This window comes from Marmota flaviventris, chromosome X, assembly GCF_047511675.1.
Source record: "Marmota flaviventris isolate mMarFla1 chromosome X, mMarFla1.hap1, whole genome shotgun sequence".
Lineage (NCBI taxonomy): Eukaryota > Metazoa > Chordata > Mammalia > Rodentia > Sciuridae > Marmota > Marmota flaviventris.
This window is the reverse complement of record NC_092518.1, coordinates 38,962,174-38,983,696: the sequence shown is the minus strand read 5'-3', so window position 1 is coordinate 38,983,696 and position 21,523 is coordinate 38,962,174. Positions and strand designations below refer to the sequence as shown.

The 21,523-nt window shown below is 38.9% G+C and overlaps 1 protein-coding gene across 1 annotated transcript in view; it reads left to right on the top strand.

Moving 5' to 3' along the window:
- Positions 1-11,989: 11,989 nt before the first annotated feature.
- Slc9a7 (solute carrier family 9 member A7) overlaps positions 11,990-21,523 on the top strand; it is a 137,041-nt gene continuing 127,507 nt past the window's right edge. Inside the window, exon 1 of the mRNA XM_027927284.2 lies at positions 11,990-12,317. Coding sequence (XP_027783085.1) covers positions 11,990-12,317 — 328 coding nt within the window. The remainder of the gene's footprint in view (positions 12,318-21,523) is intronic.

Here is a 21,523-nt window from a genome sequence, read left to right as displayed (position 1 = left end):
TTAAAAACCTTTCTCTTTAAAAAAAAAGATTTTAGTTCTCCTCACCTGCTACATCCTAAAACATCTCAGGCTAACTGAACTCAAGGCATAGCTCTTGGGATTTCTTGAGGCCTTCATTCCCTCCTTGAGCTAATATAAAATTGGAGAATGCCCTACATCCTTGCCAACATTTATTGTTGCCTGTATTCTTGGTAATTGCCATTCTGACTGGAGTGAGATAGACTCTCAGTGTGGTTTTAATTTGCATTTATCTAATTGCTAGAGATGTTGAACATTTTTTTCATGTATCTGTTGACCATTTGTATTTCTTTTTCTGTGAAGTCGTTCAGTTCCTTTGCCCATTTATTGATATTTGGCTTTTTGGTGTTAAGTTTTTGAGTTCTTTATATATCCTGGAGATTAATGCTCTATCTGAGGTGCAGGTGGCAAAGATTTTCTCTGATTCTGTAGGTTCACTATTCAAGTTCTTTTAAAATATAACTTTATTTTATTTTTATGTGGTGCTGAGGTTTGAACCCATGGCCTTGCACATGCTAGGCAAGCGCTCTACCACTGAGCCACAACCCCAGCCCTCAAGTTCTTGATGGTTTCTTTTGCTGTGAAGAAGCTTTTTAGTTTGATTCCATCCTATTTATTGATTCTTGATTTTACTTCTTGTGCTTTAGGTGTCTTGTTGAGAACTCGGTTCCTAAGCCAATATAATGAAGAGATGGGCCTATGTTTTTTTCTAATAGGCACAGGGTCTCTGGTTTAATTCCTAAGTCCTTGATCCACTTTGAGTTTTGTGCACGGTGAGAGACAGGGGTTTAATTTCATTTTGCTACATATGGATTTCCAGTTTTCCCAGGCCATTTGTTGAAGAGGCTATCTTTTCTTCAATGTATGCTTATAGCGCCTTTGTCTAGCATGAGATAACTGTATACCTGTGGGTTTGTCCCTGTATCTTGTATTCTGTTCCGTTGGTTTTCATGTCTGTTTTGGTGCTAGTACCATACCATTTTTTTTGTTACTATAGCTCTGTAGTGTAATTTAAGGTCTGGTAGTGTGATGTGTCCTGCTTCACTCTTCTCACTAAGGATTGCTTTGGCTATTCTGGCCTATTATTTTTCCAAATGATCTTTGTGACTGCTTTTTCTATTTCTATGAAGAACATCATTGGAATTTTAATAGAAGTGGCATTAAATCTGTATAGCACTTTTGGTAGGTTGGCCATTTTGACAATGTTAGTTCTTTTTTGTTTGTTTTCATAAGTTTTTTTTATTAGTTGTTCAAAACCTTACAAAGCTCTTGACATATCATATTTCAAAGATTTGATTCAAGTGGGTTATGAACTCCCATTTTTACCCGGTATACAATGTTAATTCTACCTGTCCAAGAAATATATCTTTTTATTCCCTTAAAAGTGTATTTTGTAGTGTAAAAGCTTTTATTTATTTATTTATTTATTTATTTAGGTACCACAGATTGAACCCAGGTGCACTAAACCACTGAACTACATCCCTAGCCTTTTTTTTTTGGGACAGGGTCTCGCTAATTTGCTTAGGGTTTTGCTAAGTTGCTGAGGCTGGCTATGAATTTGCAATCCTCCTGCCTCAGCCTCCTGAGCCACTGGGATTACAGTCATGTGCTACTATGCCCAGCCCCAAACTTTTATCAGTCTATTGGCATTTTTTTTTTCACAGAAGAGTTGTACATTTGGTGTTATGTCTAAGTACTCTTTGCTTAGCTCAGATCACAAAGATTTTCTCTGTGTTCTAAAAGTTTTACATGTTACATTTATATCTATAATTTACTTAAACTAATTTTTGTAGAAGGCATAAAGTTCAGTTCAAGGTAGATTCTTTTTGCATATGGATGTCCATTAATTTCAATCCATTTTTTGAAAAGAATGTATTTTTTCTATTAAATTATATTTCCAATTTTGTCAAAAATAAATTTTGTTTGTAAATTTATTTCTGGATTCAATTCTGTTTCATCAATAAATCTATAATAGTCCTTACTCATATCACCCTCCTTTGATATCTTTGCTACTTTATATATTAGCTTTATACTGAATATTAAATTAAGTATTGTGAGGCCTCCAATTTTGTTCTTTTTCAAAATTGTTTTGGCTATTGTACTTTGATTACTTTGATTTTCCTATTCATTTTAGATTTGCCTTGTCTATATTTACTAAAACTTCTGCTGGGATTTTTTTAATTGAATTGCATTAAATATAAAACATCAATTTGGAGAGAATTGATATCTTTGCTAAGTTTAGTCTTCCAATCCACGAACATGGATGTGTCTGTATTCATTTTAGGTCTTCTTTGATTTCTGTCATTAATATTTTGTAGTTTTCAGCATATATATCCTAAACATGTTTTGTTACATTTATATCAACGTATTTTTTAATAAATATTTTATTTTTAGTTGTAGTTGTACACAACAGCTTTTATTTTATTTTTTTATGTGGTGCTGAGGATCAAACCCAGGGCCTCACATGTGCCAGGCAAGCGCTCTACCGCTGAGTCACAACCCCAGCCCATATATCGAAGTATTTCCCTTTCTTTTGTGTGCTATTGTGAATGATATATTTTTAAAATTTTCATCTCCGCAACAAAGAACAGAGCAGGGAGGAAGAGCAGGAGGAAAAGATTAACATTAAACAGAGACATGAGGTGGGAGGGAAAGGGAGAGAAAAGGGAAATTGCATGGAAATGGAAGGAGACCCTCATTGTTATACAAAATTACATATAAGAGGTTGTGAGGGGAATGGGAAAAAAACAAGGAGAGAAATGAATTACAGTAGATGGGGTAGAGAGAGAAGATGGGAGGGGAGGGGAGGGGGGATAGTAGAGGATAGGAAAGGTAGCAGAATACAACAGTTACTAATATGGCATTATGTAAAAATGTGGATGTGTAACTGATGTGATTCTGCAATCTGTATTTGGGGTAAAAATGGGAGTTCATAACCCACTTGAATCTAATGTATGAAATATGATATGTCAAGAGCTTTGTAATGTTTTGAACAACCAATAAAAAAAAGGAAAAAAAAAAGAAACACTAGAAAAGCAAATTAAGTGAATAGACTATTAATCCCACAGTTCATAAGAAAACTGGCACATCAGGTTAAACTGTGCAACTGTATCCCCACATGGCTCATTTCAAAGGAATGAGTGAAAAAATACTAATAAAATGAGGAAAATATTCGGAAAAAAAGAAAAAAAATAAATCACTTGAGCTCTATCAATTTCCACCACTTAGTGAATGCAAGCATTGTTGTGTTAAGTTTACATGATCTTCACAACTACTTTATGAAATAAGCAATGCTGTGCCCAGGTTATAAATAAAATACCTAAGGCTCACTGAAGTTAAATAGCAGAGACAAGATATAAACCCAGGTCTGTCTTTTCAGCTCCACAGTCTATCTGCTAGAACTTCTAAAAATCTTTAAGCAATATTTGAATGCCTTGAGATTTTTAACTAAGAATGTAATTGCATATTCTTGTAATAAATGGTTGCTTGCTATGAATAATTTTCTGTCATGAACATTTAAAAAAAGGTGAGGAGAAATAAACTGGAAATGTTGATGAAAGACAAAAATGAAGCTAATGCTACTAAAGTATGTCTCCCAATATTCCAATAATTTCAACATTGAGGAAGCATAGACATTATCAAAAATTTCTGGGTCACACAAAAAGATCTCCTATATACTAAATACTTTCAGGGGAAAAAAGCCTCTACCCTTGCATGCATACTCAGCAACCTCTAATAATATTCTTGAAGAATATCATCTCATCTATAATAATATCAGATAAACACTTCCTTCAACATTTAAGAATTGAAATGAACCCTATTGAACTCCACTATAAAGGTCTGAAGATGTGCTAAATGATTCTAAAAACATTTCCTGGAAAATGTGACATAAATATAGTCTTTTGTTCCCCTAAAAGAAGCTGACTTTTAATAAAGAAATTCTGTTTTATAAAAAATAAATAAATAAATAAAAACTAAAAAAATAAAAAAAATAAAATTTTCATCTCCAACTGCATATTGCTTGTATATAGAAATATATTTGCCCTTCGTGTGCCAACCTTGTATCCTGAGATCTTCCTAAACTTGCTTATTTGGTTCTAAGATTTTATAGTTTCCTAGGAATCTCCTCATTCTCCTTCTTTTAACAGCATAATTCTCCTAGAGATGAAGTTTTAATAATCCATATGAATTTATTATTCACAATTTTTTGAAGACTGACAGGCAAAATGGTCTTCTCTGTTGTTAAGAGTGTCAACAGAGCCCAATTATGCAGAGTTTCTTATAATAATGGAGCAAAATGTGCATACTTTACAGAGGCAGGGTCAGCAGCCACTGTCACTCTTTCTAGGTAAAAGAAGAGGAAATTCACACATTCCTCCATATGTCCATACAGTCATTCAGGGTTTACTGGACTCTTATTATATACTAGGATGGTAAAGTGCAGGATAAAAATGCTAAGATACAGAACTTTAGTCTCCCAAAGCTTACAGTTAGTTGAAATGTCAGCAGGGGATTTCCTCAGAGTGTGAGAAATTCACCTCCTGCCCATCAGGCAGAAAGTTGTCTTGGTCCCCTTCTTAAGGGTTGTTCACTTCATTACTGGAACTGAGATATTATGGGATCAAGAGCCTTGTCCCTAGTGGGTGAGTGTCCCATTCCTTCTCTTTGGGGCCTGCGGAAATAATGAGAGGGGAGGGGACTCTCACTCCTTGGAATCTTCTAAGTAGACAATAATGTTATTTGAGGATAGGAGAAATATTCAAATATCCCTTGAGACCACTTCTTTTTTTTCCTTTCCTGTCTTTTTAAGAAATATATTTTAGACATTGATGGACCTTTTTTTTTCATTTATTTATATGCAGTGCCGAGAATCAAACCCAGTGCTTCACATATGCTAGGCAAGTGCTCTACCACTGAGCCACAACCCCAGCCCCTCCTGACTTTTGTTCTCTGTTTTTTTGTTCTGTTTTGTCAGTATTACATTGAAATTTATATATCGTGATTTTTGCTCTATGTTTATACCTCGTATTTTCCTTTTTATGCCTCATACACTGATTAAAAATTCCAGTACAATTTTGAATCTGAGTGGTGATAGTGGATTTTCTTGCCTTTTTCCTGATCTTAGGGAAAAAGAATTCAATCTTCTACCTTAGAATAATGCTAACTTATTTTTTTGTACATGCACTTTATCTGTCCTGTTTTGCTGAAAGTTATCATGTATGGATGTTGCATTTTGTCAAATGCTTTTCTGAATCAATAAATATATTATCATGTGATGTTTCTTCTTTAGATAGTTAATATGGTGGATTGCATTGATTGGCTGATGTTGAATCACCCTTGCCATCTCAGCATAAACACCACCTGGTTAGTGGGTATATTTCTTTTTATACATTGTTTGATTTAATTTGTAAATATTTTATTGTGGACCTTTATGTCTGAGTTCATGAGAGAGAGGACTGTAACTTTCTTTTCTTCAACTGTCAATATGATTTTGGTATCAGCATAATATTTATGTCAAAAAATGGGAAGTATTTTCTTCTCTTATACTGTATAGAAGTGATTGTGTCATAATGATTAATTTCTTCACCCTTAAAGCTATTTTTACTGTATATATTATTTGGGGTTGGTAGTTCTCTGATCATGTCAAAAATGCTTTGTCTTTTTTTATGATCCACTTGGTTCCTGATGAGAAATTCATATCATTCATATTCATTCAAATACTTACTACCCTACATATGATGTGTCATTTTTATCTTTATGCTTTAAGGATAATTTGTTAGTTTTTCTTTTCAGCAGTTTGAATACACTATATCTGGGCATTGATTCTTTTGGACTTAACCAGTTTGTGGTTTGCCAACATTCTTGTTTCTGCAGCTTCATGTCTCTTGCTAAATTTGGAATGTTTTCAGTTATTATACATTTCAGATGTTTGTTATTATCCTACAGGTTCTTGAGGCTCTGTTGATTTATTTCTCATTTTTTCTTTCCTATTTCTCGGATTGGATAATTTCTATTGATCCATCTTCAAATTTAATGACTCATTCACTCCATTCTTCTTTTATTCCCACATTTTTTATTGGTACATTAGAGTTGTACATAATGGTGGGATTTGTTGTTACATATTCATGCATGTATACAATATAACAATATAATTTGGCTTCCCAGCACTTTCCTGTTCCCTGCCCTCCTCTCACTCCCTGGTCCCCTTTTTCTATTCTACTGATCTCCCTTTGATTTTCATGAGATCTCTCACCAGACCTTTCTTTTTCTTTTTCTCTATAGCTTTCTTTTATGTAACAGAAGGACCTATGGCCTTCTGAGTTTGGCTTATTCCACTTAATATAATGGTCTCTAGTTTCATGCATTTTCCTGCAAACAGCACAATCTCATTCTTCTTTATAGCTGAATAAGACTCCATTTTGTATATACACCACATTTTCTGTTTCCATTCATCCATTTATGGACACCTAGGCTGGTTCCATAGTTTGGCTATTGTGCTGCTATAAACGTTGAGTATGAATATATCGTTATAGTATGATGATTAATAATATAATAGTATAGTATGATTAATTCTTTAGGATAAATACCAAGGAGTGGTTCATTTCCATTCTTATATTGCAATCATGTAAAAATTTTAGTTTGAATTGAATTTCAGTTTGAATTTTGTTGAAAATCTAAAAATTCAGTTATAATAGTTTTCTGTTTTTAAAATTTAAATTTGTTCCTTCTTTATTCTTTTCTTCTTTGCTGAGACTTTTAATCTTCACATTCATTTGAAGATTCTTTGTATTTACTTGTTGAGGAATTTTGTTTTGTTTTGTTTTTTGGTACTGGGGATTTAACTCAGGGGTGCTTAACCACTGAGCCATGTCCCCAGCCCATTTCTAATCTGTTTATTTTGAGACAGGGTCTTGCTAAGCTGTTTAAGGCCTTACTAAATTGTTGGGGGCTGGCTCTAAACTTGTGATTCTTCTGCCTCAGCCTCCCAAGCCACTGGGATTACAGGTTGTTGGACCATTTTTATAATAGTAGCTTCAATATTTTTTTCAGGTAATTCCAATATCCAGGTTGTCTCAGCATCAGTGTCCATGAATTGCCTTTTTCCACTCAAGTTTGGATTTTTGAGTTCTTCAGGTGCTGAATAATTTGGAGTTTTATCCTGGATATTTCGAATATTACTTCATGAGAACTTGTAGCCAATAGAGGAATGTTTGTATTTTTGTTATAGTTTATCAACATGATTGGGTTTAGATCACAAGTTCTGATCACCCTTTTGTGGATCATTGCTTCAAAGTCAAATCAGTTTTCAAAACTTTTGCAGTGCTCTTCAGATCTATTCTACCTGTGTTTTATCTAGTACCTAGCCTAGGACTTGGGTGGAGATATGTTTCTTAGTTATCACAATCTTTGGCATGATTTTTAGTATCAGATCCATGGAGAAGGTCAAGTGAACCTAGAAATTTGTAAACACCTTTATGGAATTTTTTTTAAATTTTCTAATTTTATTTGGACACAATACCTTTATTTTATTTATTTATTTATACATGGTGTTGAGGATCAAACCCAGGGCCTCTCACATGCTAGGCGAGTGCTCTACCGTTGAGCCCCAGCCCCAGCCCTGGGCTTGTTTTTTAATATAAACTAAATTGTTCTTTTTATAGCTTTATTTTATTCATTTATTTTTATGTGGTGCTAAGGATTGAACCCAGAGCCTCACAAATGCTAGGCAAGTGCTCTGCCACTGAGCCACAAACCCAGCCCAATGGTCTTGTTTTTTTTGACCTTCTCCCTCTCCACAATTTCTCTGGTACTTTTTGATTTCTTGTAGTTCTCCTCTTGATCTACTAGCAAGAATCCTGGGTCTTTATTTACTCTTCTTTGTCATGTACATAATGCAACTTTGCCCATATTTTCTGCCAGGTAACAGTAGAGAGAGAGAAAAAAAATATCATTGAGGGTTTGCCCCCAATGTCTTGATGATATGGGATCCTGGGATCTTTTGACTTGATGATGATGAAAATGACTTCAAGTCAGGTGAGTGAGTAGGCAGGCAAGGCTTTTTAATGGGCTTCCATTTAGGAAGGGAGACACAGTTCTGACAAGATGTCTAGCTGGCTCTGAACAAAAGAAGGCAGCTTGTTTTATTGATTATTTGCAGGTGTGCAAATGCTAATTGTCTTTAGGTGTACTCAACTCAATCATTTTACCCTGGGCTAGGGATAAGTTCCTGCAGCTGTTCAAGAGAACACATACAGGGCACCCTGATCTCATCAATGCACAGTTGACAGTGGTTGAGGGTAGTGAACACCAAGCCTTCTGGGGTCTGCTGTCAGGCCATGAAGCAAGGCCAAGAAGTGCATCTGCCCTTGGTCCCTATGGCAGTCCCTGTTGTTAGGACCACAACCACTCCAACCAGGGGGAAGAATTTTCCCTCTCTTGGCATTTTGAATGCTTGTGGGTTCTGCGTCCTCCATTATCACTGACTCAGCTGCCACAGTAGCATTGTTTATTGGTTAAGGCTTAAGAGAATTAATAGTAAAAAAGGGAAAATGGTATTTATCAGGGTTTTCCTGAACATTAGGTGACTTATTTTCTGCTCTTCCTGAAGCTCTCTGTCCATGTCAATCCCCCTTCTGGGATTTTGGATTGCCTTGGGTCCAGTCCAGTGTAGACTGGAAGAAAAAATGGTAAACTCAACACCAGTTTTTACTTCAAATTCTGGTTTTCTTCATAAACTTACCTAACAAAATTACTTTTCAGAACCTGTAAAGAGCTCCTCTGTGCATTCTGTTAAGGATTTTCTCTCTCTTTTTGAGATGGGGGTCTCACTCTGTTGCCCAGGCTGGTCTTGAACACCTGGGCTCAAGCAACCCTCTTGCCTCAGCCTCCCAAGTAGCTGGGACTACTGGCACATGTCCAGATCTGTTTAGGTTTTATAGCTGCATTCATTGGGAGAGAATGGGTTGATTAAGATTATTCTGTGTTAACTGGAATCAGAAACCTCTGTATTACATAAGTTAGTTTGCATATATATATATATATATATATATATATAGAGAGAGAGAGAGAGAGAGAGAGAGAGATAGATAGATAGATAATGGAGTGTTTGGCGTATATTTATGAAAAGTCAGGTGGAGATTTTCATGTTCTAATTGATTTGACTACTTTATACAATAATTACTCTTCTGATTATCTATTACTGTGGAAGAAGTCACCTTCAAACTCAGTACCCTAACTTAAACCAACATCAATCATTTTTATTATCTCACAGGTTCAGTTTTTTAGGCTCAGCTAGATGATTCTTTGGTTCATCCTTTTTTTTTGGTCCAGGGGATTGAACCAGAGGCTCTTTACCAATTTATACCTGAAGCCCCCCCCTTTAAATTTTTTTTGTAGTTGTATATGGACAGGATGCCTTTATTTTGTTTATTTTAATGTGGTGTTGAGGATTGAACCCAGTGCCTCACGCATGCTAGGCAAGCGCTCTGCTGCTGAGCTACAGCCCCAGCCCACCCTGCAGCCCTTTTTTTTATTTTTTATTTTGAGACAGGGCCTCACTAAGTTGCTAAGGCTGGCCTCAAACTTGTAATCCTCCTGTCTCAGTCTCCTGAGTCACTGGGATTATAGGTGTGTACCACCATGCCCAGCAGCTAGATTGTTCTTGCTTGTGGCCTCTCATAGATTTATAGTAAGATTGTGACCAGAAACAAAATAATTTGAATGCTCAGTAATTCACATATATGACATTTGGGCTAGGAATACTAAAAAAGTTGGGGCTCCTGTGACATCTGCTTCTATTGATGGATGGGCTTTCTATATGGTTTCTCTTGCATGGCAGCTTCAAGGTAGGTAGATTTCTTACTTAGAAGCCCAAAGTTTCAGAGTGAGTGGAGAGTGTATGAGAAGGAAAGCGAGACTGAGAGCAACACACAAATAGGAGCTAGACCACCTTTTCTGACCTAGCCTCACAAATCACATCAATTGCTACTTTCTGTTCTTTGAGATAGTACCAAAGGTTCATGTAAGTTCAAGGGGAGGGAACATAGATGTCATCTCTTGATGAAGTGTGCTAAGGTTCTAGGATTGAAAATACAGTTGGAGTCCATTTTTGGAAAATACAATCTGTTTCAAATACTAAGAAATCTGTACTCTATTTTTGTACCAGGGATTGAAGCCAGGGGTGATTAACCAGTGAGCCACATCCCCAGCCTTTTTTGTATTTTAGTTAGAAACAAGGTCTCACTGAGTTTTTTAGGGCATCACTAGGTTGCTGAGGCTGGCTTTGAACTCAGGATCCTCCTGCCTCAGACTCCTGAGCTGCTGGGATTACAGGCATGTGCCACCATGCCTGGCTCAAAATCTGTACTTTTAAGGTAACTTCAGCTACAGGGAAAAATCCTGTCCTGGATTTCTGGGAGTTCAACAGGGCATAAGATTATGATTGATTTGACCAGTTTTTAGTAAAGACAGCCTTTCCGTAAGTTTCCTGAAATTAGATCAAAATTCCCCATTGTTGTCTAACCATCTGGGTTTTTAGTATTGGCAGTTTCACTGGAACCTGCATAGGACTTCTAATTGCATATGGATTTTTTTTTTTTTTTTTTGGGCAGGGGCTGGGTGACAGTCTGGAGGAGTAGGGAAAGGCACTGACCAAAATATAGATGAAGAGATTTCCCTGTCATAAAGAGGGCACTCACTGGACACTCTTGGCACAATGTTCACCTAGAAGGGAACAGGGAAGGCAGCAGTGATCTGAATAGCTTTCCTAACTTCTTCAATGAATTTTCTTAAAAATGCAAAATCCTCTGGGAGAGAAAACAAGGAGAGTTGATGGGAATTATTTCATAATGATATATAATGAGCATAGTACTAAGCATCAGGACTTCAATAATTAAGTTGACTTCTCTTTTTTTTCTTTGACCAGAGGGACAAGATGGATTGGAAAATTCTAGTTTCTAAGGATTTGTTTCAAGAGGCTTGTTGTGAGGCCAATTCATAAATCTTTTCAGAGTTGAGCTTTGTTCTAAGATTCAAAGACTCCCTGAGCTACCAGGAAGTCAAAATAAAAGGGTCATCAGTGTAAACCCCTTCCCATTGGTCCACCGATCCTGCCTTAGGGCCACCTGCTACTCATCTATCCGGTGTGGTGTGTTCACTTCTTTCTGGTTCAAACTTCTTCCCCAAGGGACTTAGCTGCAGTCTTTTTCCAATAATGTCAGTCTATTTTTTTTTTCCAAATAATGAAGGAGGTATTTCAACGCCCTCTCCCGATTCTGACCTTTATCAATCCTCACATTGAGCCAGACTGGAGCAGAGGTTTGAATGAAGCCTAGCAGATTTTGGGGAGTCCTAAGAGATGGAAAGCGATATGAAAGGAGAGAAAAGAGGTGTAGGGGGTTATGTGGCTTCGTGGGTCCTCAGTTCCTTCAGGGTTCCCACTTTACTGGGCCCAAAGCGACTACATACTGGCGTGAGATCAAACTCTTTGCAGTGGCACCAAAGACAGGACTAGAGACCGCACCGCGAGGGAATCCAAGCTGACGCTCCTGGCTCGTGCCAGGAGCAGGCGACCTCTGCCGTCCCGTTTAGGCAGCGCGGTGGCGACCCCAGAAGGTCTGGCCAGGTACGCCAAGAACTGGTCAAGAGCAAAGACAGGCAAAGGGCCGGCGACCCGCCGGTGGATAGGAAGGCGACAGCTGGCCACGCCTCGGCTGCCGGGTCGGCGCGGGGCGCGGCTCCGCTCAGCAGGGGGATGAACAGGTGCGCGGGCGGGGGGCGGTGCTTGGGGATCCTGCGCACTGTGCGCGCCCCTCCCCCGCGCAGCTCCAGGCGCAGTCCCAGCCCCGGCGCGAGCAGGAGGAGGAGCTGCGGCGGCCACGGCTACTCCGGCGAGTCCGCGGCGCCACGGTAACCCGCCGACGGCGCGGGCTACTGGTACCCGCGTGGAGGAGGCGCAGGCGGCCCTGGGGCAATGGAGCCTGGTGACACGGCGCGCCCGGGCCCTGGGCGGGCTGTCCGTGCGCTGCGGCCACGGCTACTGCTGCTACCACTGTTGCCGCTGCTACTGGGTCGGGGGCTGCGTGCTGGGGCCGCGGCCTCCTCTTCTGGGGCGGCGGCTGAGGACAGCAGCGCCATGGAGGAGCTAGCCACTGAGAAGGAGGCAGAGGAGAGCCACCGGCAAGACAGCGTGAGCCTGCTCACCTTCATCCTGCTGCTCACCCTCACCATCCTCACCATCTGGCTGTTCAAGCACCGCCGGGTGCGCTTCCTGCACGAGACCGGACTGGCCATGATTTATGGTGAGCACCCCTGTCGCACCCCCCACCCCCACATCCCTCCAGCAGCGGGGCCGCTGCGCTCCTCCCAGCGCTGCGCGGTGCTCCCCCTTCACTTGCCAACGTGTTTGGTTTCTTTTGCGTTTCCCGCTGCGACGATGTGAGCTCCCAAGGTCAACTGTCTGCCTTTTCTGGCTTTCTACTACCGTTAAAAAGAATTCCACCCCGTTTCGACGTTTCTTCACCAGGGACCAAGGAAAATGAAAGGCATAGAGATGGCCCAGTTCCTTCCGCCGGGTTCTGTCTCTGTTGCGCCCCGCTCCATCACCCGCCTCCCCACCCCGGTTCAGATCTACATAGTGTGTGTGTTTGGGCCAAAGGTGGTTGACTTTCTGGGAGGCCACACCGCGTAGGGGTGGGGATGAGGGCTGAAGGTGTCTCTGCTTGGATATGGGCTGGCCCGGCCTCTTATTTGCCACATCCACAGTCAACCTAGGTAGGCGCCCACTTATGAGGTCCGTGTTCCCAGGTCTCTTGTTAATAATAAAGCCAGAACATTAAGTTCTGTGAAAGGTGAGTTTGGTCCATAACCCAGAGTGGTGGCACCACCGTGTCAAGCTTCTAGACTGGAGACAAGTTCACGTCCTTCTCTTAGATCCCAGTGGGAAGTTATACCTAGTTACTTGCTTTTACTTAAGCAGAGAGGAGCTTTTGTATTCCTAAAATGGTAACATGGAACAACTTTGAATATACATTTCTGAGTGTGTGAAGAGGAAAAGTAGTGGTTTTAATTTGGAAGTCAACCTTATTTTGTCGTTAAGGATGGGCTGCTGCCACCATCCTTTTCTGGATTTAACAGGACACTGTGTTATATGCGTGGTGGTCAGTATAAATCTCCTGTTATTATGTGGATAACAACACAGCAATAATCTGAGTCATCCCTCTCCTCTATACCCCCTCTTATTCCCCCATGATTCCAAACTAGAGCCACATACATGTTCTTTTGAATTTAATTCAGTGACATTAAAGCCCATGTTGGCATCCTCCAGTGAAATAGATGAACCACTTCATGACTGTTCCCAAGTAGGAACGTTTGTTTTACTTCATCACTTATACTGAAAGGATTTCTTCACTCAGTTTCTATCCAGGGTTTCCTGATAGAGTGAAAAGCAGACACCTTAATATATATATATATATATATATATATATATATATATATATATATATATATTTTAAATTTGTAGTTGTAGATGGACAGAATGTCTTTATTTTATTTGTTTATTTTTATGTGGTGCTGAGGATTGAACCAAGTGCCTCTTGCAAGCTAGGCAAACACTCTACCACTGAGCTAAAGCCCCATCCCTGACACCTTAATCTTTAATGTGCAAATTACCCTTAGCCCTGGGCATTGCTTCTCCTGGTTCTTGGTTAGTTGCTGACAGCCAGGGCTCATGACCTTTTCAGACAAATTTTGTTAAGAGGCAAATGCTTTCAGGAGCCCTCCAGCCTTGAAGAAGTAATGGCTTAAGCAGGTCTTGAATCAAAACAACCACATCTAAAATGAAGTTAGTTATTGTACATCATAGGTTTCAGGAGAGACTTTGGCCTCCATACCTGGCTGTTCTTGAGCCCTGTGCTTTGGGACACAAATGACTGATGTGAGGGTGGTGGGTAAGCCCAGAGAATTCCTGAGTAGGGAATTAAAGCATGTTGTCATTTCAGGTGATTGACTGAGAGCCATGTTGCAAAGGAAGACTACCTTTATATGTATGTAGATAGCCATGAAAATATATATTTTTTTATTTTATAGGCCCCAGATCCATCTCCTTAAAGGACAGTGTGCAATAGAAGTAGATTTGACAGGCTCATAAATGCATGTGCTCAAGTGAGGATTTAAAAATATATTTTCTGAGGAGTACTCCATGTTTTTAGGGATTCAGTCACTTATGTTAAGGCTTAAAAACAACAGTGGAATTTTCCTTTGCTGATATATACTGGTTTGTGGTGTGGAGACTGAGCCCAGGGCCTCATGTATGCAAGGCAAGAGATCTACCATTGAGCTATACCCCCAGCCCTGCTCATACGTACTTTAAAAACTCACCCTAACCTTTTAGTCATTGGGGATGTGCGCCTGTGTGTGTGTGTGTGTGTGTGTGTACATGTTATGGACAAACATGTTACTAACCTGGCTTAATTGATGATTATTCAGAAAAGGCAGCATCATCTCATAGCATTCCTATGTAATTTTGTTCTATATCTTCAGTTCTTGGTGTTACTTTTAAATGTATCAAGAAATTTATTTTGTCAATGTGTAACATCTGCGAATATCCCAAATATTGATATTTTGATTTGCATCACTTGTAATCATGAGAAAACATTTTTCTTTTTCTCTCAGGGATATTTGGTCTTCTGTTTCAGTCGCCCCCATCTGAATTCTAATGTCATCTGATTAGCTAATTATTCATTATATACTGCAGATTATTGGCATGGGGATTCTGTTAAAATTCATTTTGATGATCTTTTAAAAATTGTTTGTTTAAAAAGGTGTGCAACATGATGTTTTGATATACAGAGTGAAATGATTACTACAGTTAAGCCAGTCTTTGAACGTTTAAGTGAATGCAATACAGATTTTTCAGGACTTCCCTTTTTAAATAGTAAGAAATCAGATTTTTATTTCTTGATATCAGTAGAGGAAGTGAGTAATTTTTCTCTTGGCTCTGAGTAATAAAGGACAGAAAGACCTAAGTAAACATTTGTTAAGTATCAACTGTATGCTTGGTACTTGTTTTAATTTCTGGAGGCAAACAATTAGACTTTTAAATGTTGGTAAATTGTTTTAAGTCAAAGAGTTCAACTGTGAATTTTAAAACGCTTTATGTTGAAAAAAATTTAAAGTCTAATTTCTATTTATATTGAAGTGATGCTTCAATTTGAGAGGGGTGTTGTTAAATATTTAAAAAAAATACATAAGCTGGTATAATCATAAACTATTTCTGGAAGAGCATGCAATAGACTAGTAATATTAGTTTCCTTGGTAGGGAGGAACTAGCTGGACATGAGATAGGAGTGGGAGGGTGATGTCACTGTATACCCTTTTATGCTTTTTGATTTTTGAACGATGGAAGTGGAATCACCTGATAGTGTGTCCATGTCTCCATTCTGTGTCACTTGTGATGGTATTTTAAGGTGTTCCTCAAATCACTCAATTTCACACCCACTTCCCCCTGTTTAAATCACATGTTATCATTTTTCTGTGCCCTTTCGGTTCCTGAGATGGAGACAAAATGGGGCAAGAGTTTCCTTCCTCTCCTCTTTATTATTCCCATTGTCCCCAGGGAAGAGCTGATGTTTACATCAGGAGAAGTGTGCCCAAATAGACCCTATTGTAAATGCTTGCTGGGATGCAAAGGAGGTGAGAACAGTAGGAGACATGTTGTGCAAGCTTAGCATTTAAACAGAAAGGAACTCCCCTAATCAGCAAGGTACTGTTCTAAGCTCTTCTGCCTGACCATAGGTGGAGGCAGCTATAAGAAAAGAGTCCCTCCAGTGAGGTTGAAAGCAGCCCCCAGACCCTACCATGCCAGCTGCAGGCATGGGGCAAGGCACCAGTCTGGCACCAGTCTAACCTGTTTTGTCAGGCCAGGGAGCTCTGAGCTGGCTTTGTATGTGATTGAAGTGGCATCCTATAGTTACTGGGCCCCGCATATCTGCACAGCAGAAACAGTAAGCGGTTGAGGTATGGAAGGGTGGCATAAACAGGCTTTGTCAGTCAACTGTGATTCTCTCTTAAGTGTATGATAGTTCTACTTCCCCCACGATATATATATATATATATTTTTTTTTGGTGACAACTGATATGGGTTCAAAATATCCACAAGAGCCCACCACCTGCTTCTCACTTCCCCTTCCTCCACTCCTATCAGTTTTCTGAGGACTTGTTGATTTGCCTCTCTGGGTTCTGTGGATCCTGGGCTCATTGCTGCTCTGTTGCTGGGTTGGAGCTGGATTGCTAAGCACAGCCTGAGAGTGGGCTCCTAGGGTAAGTCTCAGAGGGGAAAATATGATTCTTTGAAATAATAAGAAATTAACATTTGAGCCTGTGAATAAACATTTTGGAACCACCGTCTTCCTGGTTAATCAGAATTCCTCCCCGTCCTTTTTAAGGAGCCCCTCACTTTGGCCCCCATTTGGGGCAGCTATGTATGGTCTTGCTTTGGTATCTTTTACCTCTGAATTCAAATGGTAGTCTTATTCCTTATAAAGCTTGAGCCTTAGTTTCCTCTTTGGGAAAATGGAGATAATGTTACTCAACTCAAAGGATTGCTAAAGTATTGTTGAGATATTTTAAAGGGTCAAGGGTAGTGTCTGGTACTTAAGCACTTGGTAAATATTAGTTCCCATTCTCACTTTTGACTTTGTTCTTTTTTTTCTGGTGTGGGGATTGAACCCAGGGCCCTGTGCATGCAAGGCAAGCACTCTACCAACTGAGCTATGTCCCCAGCCCTCACTTTTGACTTTGTGATTCTTTGGCAAGCTATGCTACTTGAGGTTTGTTCAGCAGAGGCCAACTGTGATTTTAAAATGCATTAGGACACAGTGGGAGTGAGAATTGTGTGTTTTTTGTGGCCTATTTATTAATACCTAGAAAAAGATCTACAATGCACCTACCCCCCCCCCCATCCAACAGTTTCAAGACTTGCACTTTATCCTTCAGAAATACTTGCATTAGTATATTGTATTATATAGACAGCTGTTTTAGTCAGCTTTTTCACTGGTGTGACCGAAAGAGCTGACAAGAACAATTTTAATGGAGAAAAGTTTATCTATTGCTCAGGGGTTCAGAGATCTCAGTTCATAGATGGCTGGCTCCATTGCTCTGTGCCTAAGGTGAGTCAGAATGTTAGGGCAGAAGGTCATGATGGAAGAAATTATCTCAGGACATGACAGTCAGGAAGCAGAGAGTGAGTTTTCCCTCACCATGGACAACTATCCCAAAGGCATAGCCCCCAGTCCTCCAGCCACACACTGCCTGCCTATAGGTACCACCCAGTTAATCCATACAAGTGAATTATTGTGTTAATCAGTTTAGGCTCTCATAACCCAATCATTTCACCTGTAAACTTTCTGACATTGTCTCACAGATGAGCTTTTGGGGGATACCTCATACCCAAACCATGATAACAGCAATATTAGTTTTAGCAGTAAAAATTTGGACTACTTGTCAGGAAAGGACTGGTTAAATTGCAGCACATTCACATTAAGGAATACTATGCAACTGATAAAAAGAAGTGTTTTGAGATGTTCTTTTAAGGCAGCTATTCATATAATAGTGGTATGGGGAAAATAAGGGATAGAACATTATATATAATATCATCTTCTTTGTTTTTCCAATAATTATATGCTATATGAACATAAACAAGGATGGTTATCCTTTGGGAGTAGGGCCAAATGTTGGGAGAGAGAGTGGGAAGATGTTACTTTTTCTTTTACATTCTTCTGAATGATCTGAAATTTAACATTGACACATTACTTTTGCAATTTTTATTAAAAAACTGTGGTGCTGGGGATTGAACACAGGGTTTGCAAATGCTAAACAAGGATTTACCATTGAGCTACATCCTCAACCCATTAATTTTGCAATTATAGGTTGTTTTAAAATAAATAACATGCAGCAAAAATGCATTAGAACTATGAGTTATATGTTTGGGCAGCATCCTCTTGAATAGTATAATGTTCTTTCTAAAAAGTCTCTGGGCATAAAGAATATTTTTACTTATTTAAAAGTTATAAATGGAAGTGAGATGTTTCTGTCTTAAAATTAGAAAATGGTATTTCCTGAAAGCATTTGTTAGAACTTCTAATCAATGGGGGGTTTGGTATTGGGGATTGAACTCAGGGGCACTTTACAAATGTGCTACATCTCTGGTCATTTTTATTTTTATTTTTTTAAATTTTGAGACAAGTTCTTGCCAAGTTGCTTAGGGCTTTGCTAAATTGCTGAGGCTGGCCTTGAACTTGGGATGCTCCTGTATCAGCCTCCTGAGTCACTGGGATTAGAGGCATGTGCTACCATGCCTAGCTAGAACTTGTAAAAGTTAACCTTTTTGGAATTTTTTAATTAGAAAATCACCATTTGTACCCCCCCACCCCCGTGATAACTGATTTAGGCAGGGGTTTTCAGTGAATTCTAGAGTTAGAGGTGAAAGTTTGTTAGGGAACAAAGTACTTGTATGGAGTTGAGTATTACCCCACAGATCACTTGTCTATTGCAAAGGAAAGAAGGTATCTTTACAACGGAGAGGTTTGGTATTACCATCTTATAACCAAGTTTTCAAATTTATCCTGACTCATTATGGGACTATCTGGTATTATGTGCCCCATGATGCGATGTAATAGGAAGCATACAGCTTCACCTGTGTAGTGTTATTTCTCTGAATGTTTACTCTGAATCTCATCAAGGATTTAGACACATTTTTCAGTTTACAGGAAATACAGGGGATAAACAAGTTATAGAACAATGAGAAAACAAGCATACAAATCCAGAATATGGGACAAATTTTCGAATCCTGCTCTTTTAAAAAAGTCAGTGTCAAGGGAAATAGAGTGAGTGTTCTAGATAAAAGAGACTAAAGAGACATAACTAAATGTAGCACAGGAACCCTGATTGGCTCCTGGTCCATGAAAATGAACTATAAAAGATGTTTTGGGGACAGGGCTATTTGAATGTGGACTGGGTATTAGATGATACGATATTAGGGAATTATTATTATTTTTCTAAGGATAATTCAGGTAATGGAGGAGAATGTACTCTCTCTTTGGAGATGTAGGTTAAACTATTTAGTGGTAAACTATATGAGTCCTTATGCATGCAATTTTCAGAAAATTTAGTCAGAAAATATACCACATTTATGAGGAAAACAAATATGACCACATACTAGGAATTATTAAATCTATGTGGTGGGTGAAAGGGTGTGCATTACCTTCTTGTTTCAACTATCCTGCACGTTTTGAACTTTCTTAATAAAATAGGTTGGGAAAGAAGTTAGCCCCCCCTCCCCCCGTTAGCCTTCAGGTGAGGCTGTATACTTACTGTTACTTTCCTTATCTTTTTGACACTTATTAACACTGTTTGACTAGATGGGCACTCTGGCGCATACCTGTATTCCCAGCAACACAGGAGGCTGAGGCAGGAGGATATCAAGTTCAAAGCCAGCCTCAGTAACTTAGTGAAGTCCTAACCAATTTAGTGAGACTCTGTCTCAAAATAAAAATAGAAAGGATTGGGGATGTGGCTCAGTGGTAAAGCACCCCTGGGTTAAATCTTTAGTACCAAACTAACATTGTTTGACATTAGTTTACATGAGATAATACTATTATTAACTGACCTGATAATATTATTAACTGACCTGATAATAAGTGACTTCTTTTTAATTTCATTTTTTGTATTGTTTTCAAGTCCATTTGCTTTACTGACAAGAGAATATATGTTTGGAGACTTCTGGATTTTAGTTAAAGCATTATACTTGGCTTTTAATCAATGCAGATGGTTATATTCGGGTAATGCTAGTTGTTAAAACAAACTAACCCCATTTCAGTGACCTAACGTAATAGAAATTCATTTTTTACTCATATCATGGGCCATTGCAAGGGACTGGTAAGTGGTTCTTCCTATTGTGGTTCAGAGACCTGGTACCTTCTATCTTGTGGTTTCCTCAGCCCTCAGGGCATTGGAATCCCCCCCTTCCAGATGATGAATGAGGAAAGGAAAAGAGGACCAAGTGGGAAAGACACATGTGCTAAGCGTGGAAATGTTGCATGTTACTTTGTCCACTTGGACAGAATTTAGCACAAGGCCACATCTAACTGGAAGGGAGCCAGGGAAATGTAGTCTACTTGGAGGAAAAGGAACAGGTTTGGAAAGCAGCCAGCCACTCTGTTGCAGTATTTGATGAGTACTTTGTCATACCTAATCCAGAAAAGAGAAATAGGTAGCAGCATTTGTATGTAGTTTCTTTTTTTTTAATGTGTTGGTTGCTGATAAACTAAATTCTGTATTTTAAATAATCCAGTTGGAAGAGAGTATTGTCTTTGAGTTTATGAAATTGTTTTCATGGTTCCACTTAGTGATGCTCTTCGAAGTGGTCCCCAAACCAGCAGCATCAATGTCATTTGGGAGATTGTTGATAGTGACAAATCTTGCCTCCAACTTACCCAGACATTTTGGGTAGGGCCCAGAAATTTGTGTGTTAGCACATTGCCAGGGTTTTTGCTTGTTTTCATTCTGAAGTCACAGACTTACTGGTATAGAATAATTTAAAAAAAGACTTTAGTTTCTAGGGCAGTTATTAAGTGCACAATAAAATTGAGCAGACAGTACAGAGATTACCCATATATTCCTTGCTGCCAAATGTGCATGACCTCCCCCATCATTGGTATCCCCACCATTCTGGTGGGGATAGATGAACATATATCAACATTATTACCCAAACCTCTAGTTTACATAAGGGTTCATTCTTAGTGTTATACATTCTATAAGTTTGGATAAAAATATTATAACATATCCACAATTAATACATCATATAGAGTAGTTTTACTGCCTATAAATCCTCTGTGCTCTGCCTGTAAATTTATATTTCCCTCCCTCATCCCTCTACTTCCTGGCCACCACTGATCTTTTTTGACTGTCTTCATAGTTTTGCCTTTTCCAGAATGTTATATACTGAGAATCATACAAAATGTAGCTTTTCTATATTGGATTCTTTTATTCAGCAATGTGAATTTAAGCTTCCTCCATGTCTTCTCATGGCTTGATTCAGAGCTCATTTCTTTTTTAGCACTGAATAATATTCCATTATCTGGATGTACCAGTTTATATTCACCTACTTCCTGAAGGACATCTTGGTTGCTTCCAACTTTTGGCAAATCTGAATAAGAATATGTAAACTTTTACTGTTCAAATACATTCACTATGTTTTTCTTTTGTAATAAAATGATAGTAGAAAATAGCAGCTGTTTATTGAGCACCTGCTATTATATCCAGTCACTCTTTTAAGTATTTTGCCTACATAGTTACTAAATCTTCACATCAAATGTGTTGAGATTGTATTATTGGTCGCATTTTGACAGAAGAAGAAATTGAAACTTAGGTCGAGTATCTCCTGTGGTCACTGTCACAAGCTTGAAACTTGGAAGTGGGGGTTTGTTAAGGCATGGGATCAATATGGCTT